The 12,078-nt window shown below is 39.7% G+C and overlaps 5 protein-coding genes and 1 non-coding gene across 6 annotated transcripts; 2 read left to right on the forward strand and 4 right to left on the reverse strand.

Moving 5' to 3' along the window:
• Positions 1–102: 102 nt before the first annotated feature.
• Positions 103–3,276, forward strand: SPT5 (transcription elongation factor SPT5; the record flags this gene model as incomplete). The annotated part of the gene is made up of 1 exon (XM_056230221.1): positions 103–3,276. The coding sequence occupies one exon, from the start codon at positions 103–105 to the stop codon at positions 3,274–3,276; it is 3,174 nt and encodes a 1,057-aa protein (XP_056084162.1).
• Positions 3,277–3,712: 436 nt separating this feature from the next.
• MRPL39 (mitochondrial 54S ribosomal protein bL33m) lies at positions 3,713–3,925 on the reverse strand (the record flags this gene model as incomplete). Its single annotated transcript, XM_056230222.1, has 1 exon — positions 3,713–3,925. One exon carries the CDS (start codon positions 3,923–3,925, stop codon positions 3,713–3,715), a length of 213 nt encoding a protein of 70 aa, XP_056084163.1.
• A 316-nt stretch (positions 3,926–4,241) lies between these two features.
• ERG6 (sterol 24-C-methyltransferase) lies at positions 4,242–5,393 on the reverse strand (the record flags this gene model as incomplete). Its single annotated transcript, XM_056230223.1, has 1 exon — positions 4,242–5,393. One exon carries the CDS (start codon positions 5,391–5,393, stop codon positions 4,242–4,244), a length of 1,152 nt encoding a protein of 383 aa, XP_056084164.1.
• Positions 5,394–6,267: 874 nt separating this feature from the next.
• Positions 6,268–8,265, forward strand: YAP1 (DNA-binding transcription factor YAP1; the record flags this gene model as incomplete). Its single annotated transcript, XM_056230224.1, has 1 exon — positions 6,268–8,265. One exon carries the CDS (start codon positions 6,268–6,270, stop codon positions 8,263–8,265), a length of 1,998 nt encoding a protein of 665 aa, XP_056084165.1.
• A 297-nt stretch (positions 8,266–8,562) lies between these two features.
• On the reverse strand, positions 8,563–10,902 carry GIS4 (Gis4p; the record flags this gene model as incomplete). The annotated part of the gene is made up of 1 exon (XM_056230226.1): positions 8,563–10,902. One exon carries the CDS (start codon positions 10,900–10,902, stop codon positions 8,563–8,565), a length of 2,340 nt encoding a protein of 779 aa, XP_056084166.1.
• Positions 10,903–11,595: 693 nt separating this feature from the next.
• On the reverse strand, positions 11,596–11,677 carry Skdi_13.trna5S. The gene has a single exon. It is a non-coding gene; the product is annotated as a tRNA-Ser (tRNA).
• Between the last annotated feature and the right edge of the window lie 401 nt (positions 11,678–12,078).

The raw sequence follows: 12,078 nt of genomic DNA on the forward strand, positions 1-12,078 counted from the left end.
TTAGATGGAAACGTTCAAAAGAAGATTGCTACTACTAACAAGAATCGCTTCCACAAGTACTCAAGGGAAGAAGGAGACTAAGGAACGGGTGTTGTGATAAAAATGAGTGACAACTCGGACACAAACGAGAACATGCAGGGCCATGATCAACAGGTTGCTGATCCCGTGGCAGTTCAGCAGATGACCACCACTAACGATGACAATACTAATAGCAGTGACGCTATTGACAATAGCACCGCCACCACAACAACAAGCAACGGACAGGTAGAAAATGCAAGCAACGCCTATCTTTCAAATAAAGTAGAGGCAGAAGCAGAAGCAGAAGTACAGCAACCCGAAAGTGATTTAGAGGCAGCTGCTCCAGAGCAGGCGTCTGTCAGCACATCTGTTAGCGATGATGCCGCAGCAACTTCGAATCCAGATTCATCTGAACCAAGTGAAACCGGCAAGAAGGATGAAGCATTCGATGAAAGAAAGAGATCTCGCGAAGAAGTAGCCAAGAATGGCGATGGAGATAACAAGGATGATGAAGACAACGACAACGATGAGGACGATGAAGATGAGGACGATGATGAAGCTCCAACTAAGAGGCGTCGTCAAGAGAGGAATAGATTCTTGGATATTGAGGCTGAAGTTAGTGATGACGAAGACGAAGATGAAGACGAAGAGGATTCAGAGTTGGTTCGTGAAGGTTTCATTACTCATGGCGACGATGAGGATGACGAATCAGGCACTCCGGATGCAAGAAGAGACGACAGGCTGCATAGACAACTGGACCAAGATTTGAACAAAAGCTCAGAAGAGGATGCTCAAAGGTTGGCCAAAGAATTAAGGGAACGGTACGGCAGAAGTAGTTCCAAGCAATATCGTGCTGCCGCTCAGGACGGTTACGTCCCACAGAGGTTTCTTCTACCAAGTGTCGATACAGCCACTGTTTGGGGTGTCCGTTGTAGGCCAGGCAAAGAAAAGGAATTAGTTCGCAAATTGTTGAAAAAGAAATTCAATTTGGATAGAGCCATGGGCAAAAAGAAACTGAAAATATTATCTATTTTTCAAAGAGATAATTATACAGGAAGAATTTATATTGAAGCTCCCAAACAATCTGTTATTGAGAAATTTTGTAATGGTGTTCCAGATATCTATATTTCTCAAAAACTGTTGATTCCCGTTCAAGAATTACCTCTACTACTAAAACCTAACAAGTCTGATGATGTTGCCTTGGAAGAAGGTAGCTATGTTCGTATTAAGAGGGGTATTTATAAAGGTGATCTAGCCATGGTTGACCAAATTAGTGAAAATAATTTAGAAGTGATGCTGAAGATTGTTCCCCGTTTAGATTACGGTAAATTTGATGAAATCGATCCAACTACTCAACAACGTAAATCTAGAAGACCAACATTTGCTCATAGGGTTCCACCACAATTATTTAATCCAACGATGGCCTTAAGATTAGATCAAGCTAACCTTTACAAAAGAGATGATCGTCATTTTACTTACAAAAATGAAGATTATATTGATGGTTATTTATACAAGTCCTTTAGAATTCAGCATGTGGAAACTAAGAGCATCCAACCAACTGTGGAAGAATTGGCAAGATTCGGCTCCAAAGAAGGTGCTGTAGATCTAACATCAGTCTCGCAATCTATCAAGAAGGCACAAGCTGCAAAGGTCACTTTTCAACCTGGTGATCGTATCGAAGTCTTAAATGGTGAACAACGTGGTTCCAAAGGTATTGTAACAAGAACTACAAAAGATATTGCCACTATTAAATTAAATGGGTTTACCACTCCTTTGGAATTTCCCATTTCCACCTTGAGAAAGATCTTTGAACCTGGTGACCATGTCACTGTCATTAATGGTGAACATCAGGGTGATGCGGGGTTAGTTCTTATGGTAGGGCAAGGCCAAGTGACGTTCATGTCAACTCAAACAAGCAGAGAAGTTACCATTACGGCGAATAATTTATCCAAATCTATTGATACAACAGCTACATCCAGCGAATACGCGTTACATGACATTGTAGAGTTGAGTGCCAAGAACGTCGCATGTATTATCCAGGCTGGTCACGATATCTTCAAGGTAATTGATGAAACTGGTAAAGTGTCGACAATTACCAAAGGTTCTATTTTGAGTAAGATAAATACTGCTCGCGCCCGTGTTTCCAGTGTTGACGGGAATGGCAACGAGATTAAAATTGGTGACACGATAGTGGAAAAAGTGGGTTCACGCAGAGAAGGCCAGGTTTTATACATCCAAACACAACAAATCTTTGTGGTTTCCAAGAAGATCGTGGAAAATGCTGGGGTTTTTGTCGTTAATCCTAGTAATGTTGAAGCTGTAGCATCCAAGGATAATATGCTAAGTAATAAAATGGATTTAAGCAGAATGAATCCTGAAATCGTCTCTAAAATGGGACCCCCATCATCCAAAACATTCCAGCAACCCATGCAATCCAGAATTGGTCGTGAGGTGGCAATTGGTAAAACAGTTAGAATTCGTTCTGCTGGTTATAAAGGACAATTAGGAATTGTGAAAGATGTTAATGGTGATAAAGCTACCGTAGAATTACATTCCAAGAACAAACACATTACAATTGATAAGCATAAACTGACGTATTATAACCGTGAAGGAGGAGAAGGTATCACGTACGATGAATTAGTTAATAGACGTGGGAGAGTTCCGCAGGCCAGAATGGGCCCAAGTTATGTCAGTGCGCCAAGGAATATGGCCACTGGTGGTATAGCTGTGGGAGGTGCTGCTGCCTCATCAGGTCTCAGTGGCGGTATGACACCAGGTTGGAGTTCGTTCGATGGTGGTAAAACTCCGGCCGTAAATGCACACGGTGGCTCAGGTGGTGGTAGTGTCTCCTCGTGGGGCGGTGCATCGACTTGGGGGGGCCAAGGTAATGGTGGTGCGTCCACATGGGGCGGTGCCGCTGGTAGCGGCGGTGGTGCTTCAGCATGGGGCGGCCAAGGTACAGGTGCTACTTCCACCTGGGGTGGTGCTTCAGCATGGGGTAATAAATCAAGTTGGGGCGGTGCTTCTACTTGGGCTTCAGGCGGTGAATCTAACGGTGCCACATCTACCTGGGGTGGTACCGGTGATAAGTCGGCTTATGGCGGGGCCTCCACTTGGGGTGGTAACAATAACAATAAGAGTACAAGAGATGGTGGAGCTTCTGCTTGGGGTAATCAAGATGGTGGCAATAGGTCTGCTTGGAATAATCAAGGAAATAAGTCGAACTATGGTGGTAATAGTACATGGGGAGGTCATTAGCCACTAGAAGAGGAACCCTAATATCACCCAAGAAGAAATCAATAAAAAAAAGACTTTAATGTTATCATATTAATAAGGATAGTGATGGAGATTGGAGTGTTTCGATGAAATACTCAACCCTGATCTTTTCTTCTCTTACGTTTGCATTTGTGTGTGTCACAAATCTTCTTTGATTCTATCTTTTACATATATGTATGTACGTATGTATGCATATGTGTCTTTGCATATCAGTATTTAGATGAAATATCAACTATTATGAGTAAGTTGATCATGTAATGTATTTTAAATAATTTTTTTTCGTTAACGCATTTCATTACAGTTTCAATAATATATGACAACGTACGTATCTATTTACAGGAATGATGGAAAGAATCTGGCAATATATATATATATATGTGATCGTTGCTTGTTAGAGTTAAGGTGTACTCATTCATTTTCACTTCGCTGTTCGTAAAAAATCTAAAGGTTTCCTTTCTGCCACTTTCCTTTTCTTCGCTTCTTTGAAGAGCACATGACGTTTCACTACGGGATCATATCTGACTTGGGTAACTAAAGGTGCACCTTTCTTCACCGAAATATAACGAGAATAACCGCTCGCGGCTGTAGATAATAACTTGATAACACTATTCTTGGACTTGACTTTTACCATTTCAGCACATATAAGAAGAGGGTTACGGGATTGAATTATTGCCATTCCTTATGGAAGGGGAGCAAATGGTAGGCATTTGTATGCGGTTAAGTGGACAGTGGTTTTTCAAATTGATAGTAAAATGCAAATCGCTCGTCACGGAATAATGAGAAAAAGAGAACTCAGCGCCCAAAAATCATGAGGTAAACTTGGAGAATAGTTAAGATACCGGACAGTCTACGTACGAGGAACTAGCAGCAACGAACGTGCTAATTTATTTGCATATAGAGAAACGTATATATGGTGCATTTATTGAGTTTTATTGTGCCTAGTGAATCTATTGAGTTGCCTTCTTAGAGGTGTCAGGGGAGGCTTCGGCCTCTTTTGGCTTCTTAGCTACAAATAGCATCATTGGAGTGAATAGCTTGGATTTACCACCAGCAACTAAACCAACAGCGGCGTTTTCTAGAGCTGCAGTCACTTCCTTGGAACCTTCTGGGGCTAGACCTAATTTTTCCATCACGGTAACCATTGCAGTAGTAAATTGTCTACCTAGATAAGAAGTTCTGAAGAATGTGGCTAAATTGGCTAGGTTCTGAACATATTTCCACTCACCAGTCAATGGGTAATACCAAGGAATTTCATCATCATTATCGGCCAAATCTTCGCTTACAAGGACTTCGAAACCACAGTTCTTTAAAGCTTTTCTAGCCACGTCAACATGGAACATCTTTGGGATACCATCACCCAATTCAATTTCGTAGGCGATTTTTCTATGTTCAGCATTGTTTTCGTCATATTTATCGGTCATTACCCACTCGTAAACGGCAAAGGTACCACCTGGTTTTAAGACCTTGTAAATTTCACTGTACACACCTTCTAACTTTGGAGCGTGACAAGTGGCTTCAATAGCGTAAACTCTGTCGAAAGTGTTTTCCTCAAAATCCATATGCATGAAATCGCCTTTAACAAAATCCATTTGGTCGCTCAAGTTGAATTTTTTAGCGTAGTATTTGGCCTTTGCAATTTGATAATCGTTGTTATTTAGACCGATGACGTTACAGCCAGTGAATCTTGCGATCTCTCTTGCAGGACCACCAACACCGCAGCCAACATCAAGAACCAAGTCGTCCTTTTGGATACCAGCTTTGTAAGCCAGATAATGCTCATGTCTTGCTATAGAGGCAGCAAAACTCTCACCTTGATAAAATCTGCTGAAATGGAAAGAGGAACCCCAACCATATTCGTAAAAATCTGTAACGACGTTGTAGTAAGAATGTGTGGCTTCGTTATAGTCTTCAAGACGACGTTCTTCGGCGTCTTTATCAGTCTTACCATCCCAATGTTTCAAGTACTTTTGAACAGCTTCTTTTTGAGCGGTGTTGTTCTTTGACATCAAGGCACTCAAACCCGTCTTTTTACCAATTTCATCACCGTGTAATTCTCTTGTGAACTGTGCCTGTCTTTTCCTCAACTCTGTTTCACTCATTCTATGCTACTATAATTGCTATAATCTTAATCGATATATCAATTTTTACAAGACTCTAAACAGGAGAAGAAGAAGAAAAGAAAAGGGAAAACTCAATTCAAATTACATTTTATAAAAATGTGAAGACGGATGAAAAGAGAGAGAGAGAGAGAGCAACAAAGGGATAGAAAAACACCCGAACTATATAAAAAGGAGCGAGGAAGTTATCGGGAGCAAGTACTGGAGATTCCTCACCAACCTTCGCTTAAAACGCGTACTTCGTAAGGCGATAAAAATGAAGTTTAGCGTGAAGAGGAAATGAAGCAGTCTGGCAGTGAATAATACACTGGTTACTTCTCACTTGCTCTTGCCTCTCGAGGATTTTTTTTTGTATTTATCGGGAACGGCGGTAAACGACGCCAAAAATTGAAAAAGAGTACGGGAACGAGTGCCTTATACGAGATTGGGGCTTGGCTCTAGCCCTTATCGTTTCTGGCACAGCCCTGTTGCATTTCTTAAAACTTGCTAAGTACCCCTAACAAACTTGTTAAGGGCAGCCCTAGTGTTCTTTTCTTTTCAAGTGCGGGTAACAACACGGACATCGCCCCGAGACCCGCACTTTGTCATAGAAACAAGAAATCCTCCGATGAAGAGGAAGAGGGAGTGGGTGGCAACAGTTAGATGTACATGATTTTTGCCAATACATCTAAACTATCTTTGTCTGCTTACTGATTGAGCACAGCATCCTTACGATATAAATAAAGATTTGTGTCTTAGGTATTTTCCTGAGCCCTGTTGACTTGCCTGTGAAATAAAGCAATTTTTAGTTCTTTTAAGGGAAACTTTTGCCACCCAAAGAAGAAGTAGGTGAAAAGACTATTGTATTCTTAAAATCATGAGTGTTTCCACTGCCAAGAGGTCGCTGGATCTCGCTTCTCCTGGATCATTAGCGGAGTTCGATGATTCAGCGGCTCATCACGATGAGATAGAGAACGAGCACAGACATGACAGTACACGCGATGACGATGATAACGAGCAGCCAAAGAAAAAGGGAACCAAGATTAGCAAGAAGCAGGATTTAGATCCGGAAACCAAACAGAAGAGGACCGCTCAAAATAGGGCTGCTCAGAGAGCCTTCAGAGAACGTAAGGAGAGGAAGATGATGGAATTGGAGAAGAAAGTGCAGGGTTTGGAGAATATTCAGCAACAAAATGAAGTGGAGGCTACTTTTTTGAGGGATCAGTTGGTCACGCTTGTAAATGAGTTGAAAAAATATAGGCCAGAAACTAGGAATGACTCAAAAGTGCTTGAGTATTTGGCAAGCCGAGATCCTAATTTACCCACTTCAAACAATAGCACTAACAGCAGCAGTAATAGGCCAATCATCACTCCTAGTGAAGAAATACAGGAGAATGTGAGACAAAAGATGAATTTCACGTTTCAGTATGCGCTTGATAATGATAGCAAAAACTTGGAAAAGCAATTGCCTTCGCCAAATGACCCAAGCCATTCGGCCCCCATACCTACAACGCAGGCACAAAAGAAATCAAGCGACGCTACAGATTCTTCCACTGCCACCTTGGATTCCCTGTCAAATAGTCACGATGTTCTTAATAACACCCCGAACTCCTCTTCCTCCATGGATTGGCTAGATAACGTGATATATACAAACAGATTTGTTGCAGGTGGTGACGGCAGCAAACTTGAAGTTAAAAATGTCGATAGTAACATGTTTTCCAATAACTTTAACTTTGAAAATCAGTTTGATGAGCAGGTTTCAGAGTTTTGTTCGAAAATGAACCAGGTTTGCGGAACAAGACAATGCCCCATTCCCAAAAAACCCGTCTCTACTTTAGATCAAGAGGTCTTCGCGTCATCTTCTATACTAAGCGCAAACTCTCCTGCTTTAACAAACACCTGGGAATCTCATTCCAATATTACGGCCAACACTCCTGCCAATATCACTACTAATGACACTTCATTGTCAGGTTTTGGTCAACTGGGATTTGAGCTCACCACAAGTCGTCATGCTGCGGAGGAAAATAGCACTGGTAACACTGACAACGATAACAACAGCGGGGATAGTAGTAACAATAAAAATAATAATAATAATAATAACAATAACAATAATAGTAATAATAATAAAAATAATAATAATAATGGTGATGATGGTGGTGTAATTCCATTCATATCTGACTCGCCATTCGATATGAATCAAGTTACTAACTTTTTCAGTCCTGGGTCAACCAACAACATTAACATCGCTGCTAGTAGCGCTAATCCAAGTCTTTCGCAAAATACCAAGGATGATGTACCTTTTATCAATGCAGGTCTGGCTTTCCCAGATGAAAACCCAACTAATATTCAACTACAACCTTTCTCTGAATCTCAATCTCAAAATAAATTCGATTATGACATGTTTTTTAGGGATTCATCCAGAGCAGGTAATAGCCTTTTTGAAGAATTCTTAGAAGAAGAAGAAGATGATGATGATGATGATAATAATAATGAGAAAGCTACGAATGCATCCGATGATGAGTCAAGTCTAATCAGAAATCAGCTAATTAACGAAGAACCACAGCCGCTAAATCAAAACTCTCTATCATCACTAAATAATGAAAAGGAAACTTCACCAAAAACAAACAGCGGTGGAACGCAGAATGCCAACGATAGCGATGGTAATGATAATGACAATGATGTTGTTCCATCCAAGGAAGGCTCTTTACTAAGGTGTTCGGAGATTTGGGATAGAATAACAACACATCCAAAATACTCAGATATTGATGTCGACGGATTATGTTCTGAACTCATGGCAAAAGCAAAGTGCTCTGAAAGGGGGGTTGTTATCAATGCGGAGGATGTTCAATTAGCCTTGAATAAGCATATGAATTAAGAGTGTAATCTTTATGACATCGTATAAACAGAAGAACTTTTTTACATTTTATTATATTATGACGGCATTTTTTTCTTTTTTGACTATGGGGAGAAAGTGGGGCCGAAGTTTAGTCATTGTCTCAAATGCCTTGAGGGTAAATAAATAGGCCCACGTTTTTTAACATATCTCAACTACATATACAACTTCTTTATGTCATTCTTCTGTTACACTGTCAAAAAAAGTCAAACAAAAGGGTAATATTATCAATGATAATAGTAGTTATAATACAAGTGTACATACGGGCAAAATGCTCCCTTACATAATGGCACAACGTGGAGATTTATCGGTATTCGTAGAATTATTGTTTTTATTATTTCTGAACCTATTCATCTGAAACTTCCAACGCTTTCTGTCCTTGTTAGCACCATGAGTATGATTGTCTATACCGCTTAAAGACTTCAACAAAGTAGGTAACGGTAAACTTTTAGATCTTTCTACCGCACTCATGGCATTGATGGAGGTCTTAATTTTTTTTAATTCATTCTTAGAATTACTTCCATTTTTATCTCTAGAGCCGAGTTTGTAAGAATTTTTTTTCTTCAATAAGTGGTTGAAATTCGATGTGGTCGTACTGGAATTCGACAATTGTGCCATTGGATAAGGTTCACCCAATGAATTCCTATTCACGCCTTCTTTAGAGTTATCCAACTCGTTGCTATCACTCTTATTAATCTTAGTGACAGAATTATGCCTATTGAACGCCCATTCCCCAATGCTGTTGACAGTTCTTATAGAACGATGTGCTGTAGTAACGTTAGATGCCATTCTAGTTGGTAGATACATTTGTGGGCCTGACTGTTCGGACAATGAAGCATCGTCACCTTCGTCTTCGTCGTCGGTATACTCATCATAATCGATATTATATGCAGTCGGAAAATACTGTTGTGGGTCGTGAGATAGTGATAGTTCTGAATTTAAAGGTTCCTCTTTCGATGTGTCTACAGTACCCCTGTGGCTGGAGCTTTTATGTTCCTCTTCGATTTGTTGATGACCTGAGTCTGTCACGATAACCATTGTATAGAATAAAATTTTTGGGAATGATCTCTTGATATCTAGCAAATCTTGAAGTGTTAAAATCTGTAAATTATTCATTGAAAAATTGGAATCATAAAGTAGCCAATCATCGGTAACACTAGCCATTGTCGGTTTATTATTTGATTGTCTAATTGCAGTGAAAATTTCCTTCGTGTCTGGATCTTGAATCAAAATAGATTGCAAAACGAGCCTAAAATAGCCCAATGAGTCACAAATTGAGATCGAAGGTAGAATGGATAGTACTGAGTAGTCAGAAGAAGAGATATCTTCATCTTCATCAGCCCCCTCTCCATCTTCTTCTCCTGATATATATTCTCTAGCATCATAGTTATTTTGGACCAAATTCTCTTCTTCCTCCGGAGTTGTGGAAGTAGTTAAATTGTCTATGGAGCTTGTTATGCTTGACAATTCTGAAACGTAGGTGGCGTTGGTATGATCAACATTTCCGTTTCTCAAGCTATCTCGCCTATTACCGCTTAAACTATACCGGACACTGCTACCAATACTGCTACTACTACAACTGGAGTAGCTAACGCAACTTTCTATGCCTAAACTTACTTGTTCATTTCCTTCATCATGAAAACCGTCTGAATTCCGATTGTAATGGTCTTCACTTTCGTTTTCATCGTTTTCATCGTTTGCATCCTCACGCCTTGCGGTGGTTAAACTTAAATCTTGACCAGGATATGTGGATGATGCGTCTTCGCCAGTAAAACTATCTATTGATACTATTTCAGAATGTGACGGTGTGTAATCTTCATTAGTGTATGATGGGAGAATTTTGGGTAGTCTATTTGCCTTTGAGGCTAGTGTTCGTGAATGGGAAAAGTTAAGTACTATAGAACTTGTTGCATCCTCTCCTGCATCCTCTTCGGCATTTTCATTTTCATTGCTTTGAAGCACATCATTATTATTGTTATCACCATTCGTCGGCGTGAGGCTCAAGTCAGCTGTATCTGGAGATGTCAAAGTTCTTGTATTTGTATTAGTGCGTGTAGCTGTTGATGTTTGTGTATTTATATTTGACCATTGATCGTCTAAAGTGTTTGGTTTTAGTTGCCCAGTTGACGTCTTTGATGAAGATATCGTGGAACCATGCATTAAATACCTGTTATTATTATTTAAAGTCTTCGAATTCTTTTGAACTTGCCAACTTGTACTTGCAAATTCTAGAAAAGTGGGATCTTGAAAATTGTTGAGATTGTCAGTTAACAAATAGTGATTTTCGTGATTGTAGCAATGAGAGTGGGTTAATTTTGAGATTTGAATGTGTTCCAATTTTTCAAGATGAAAGTAATCTTTGAGGAAGATTTCTAGTATGGATATGTCCTCATGAACATTCTCTGGTATGGAAACTAACAAAATCTTCTTGTTTGGCCTAGCTGAAGTATTGTAATCACCGTAGAAATGACTATTTAGAAATCTTTTCAAAAGCGTGTATTTTAATTGATTTCCTATCAGTTCTTCGAAATCACCTAACCTTAGGTTTGTTAAATACCATGACCATAATCCATTGTCATCATTATCGAAATAGTCGCCCACTCTAACAGATTTTTGCATTATTCTGAAGTAGCTGGATGCCTCTTGATGGTTTTTTGAACAGTTGAGGATGAGAGTGAAAGTTAATGAAGCTAGTTTTTGCAAAACTCCTGCTAATACGTTCTGCACTTACTTTTCCCACTGTTGTTCCGTCTTCACGCTCCTTGGTTGCACAAGTGAGGTTGAATCTGATCCTGCAAATTAGATATTTCAAAGATATTTATCTAACATGCGATAAAAAAACTACAATAGGAAAAAAGTTATTGAAAAAAAGAAAGAATAGCGAGAATTCTGTTTTCTAGGGATGAAGTCGATATAAAGATCTAAAGTAAATAAGTTTATTACCATGCAAGTGAAGTCCCTGCCTGCACCGGCTTCGTAGCAGAAGGAGTGCGATAGCGATGATACTGACCGAGAACATAATGTAAGCCCCTCAGCCCCGCGCAAGGAACGGTGAGGAGAAGCAAATAACGAATCGCCACATCTCATTTACGTAAAAGATGCTGTGCAAAATGATGGATGGCGTGGATCTGAAACCTCAGAATGCGAATAAACAAATAAGCAGCTGACAGCAAAATTGCCAAAGGTAAAAAATGCCTTTGCCGATCCGAAAAACACTCAACGCGAAAAAATTGTTGCGAGCAGAACAAAATTGCCGCATTTTTGTTCTCTTTGAAGGGAATCATGAAGCTAAAAAAATAAAAAAATTATTATCGACAACTGCAGGATTTGAACCTGCGCGGGCAAAGCCCAAAAGATTTCTAATCTTTCGCCTTAACCACTCGGCCAAGTTGCCATTTTAATTGAAATATTTGATATTTTGATACCTACTTACCAAACACTAGATATAGGACTATTCATCAGTCGGTTGAATTTGGCGACAATTTTGGGTATACAATGACAATAGGTCTAAAATAGTTTGAACGTTATTTGTCATTCAAGTATAGGTCAGTTGAAGCAATAATCAACTATGGTAAATTGATTGCTAGTACAACAGATCAAGATTGTTTATGTTGTGGCTAGAGTATTATTATACACGGTGTTTATAACATGACGTGAATTATGGGACTAGTACAATACTCAACTGTCATCGAAACTAGTGGAAGCTGAAGCGTAAGGATCGATAATGCAATGCGATCAATGGATGAGGACGTATAAAACGAGGACAAAAATGACATTTAGAGCTGTTGATTCCCG

This window comes from Saccharomyces kudriavzevii (genome assembly GCF_947243775.1).
Source record: "Saccharomyces kudriavzevii IFO 1802 strain IFO1802 genome assembly, chromosome: 13".
In the NCBI taxonomy this organism is placed as follows: domain Eukaryota; kingdom Fungi; phylum Ascomycota; class Saccharomycetes; order Saccharomycetales; family Saccharomycetaceae; genus Saccharomyces; species Saccharomyces kudriavzevii.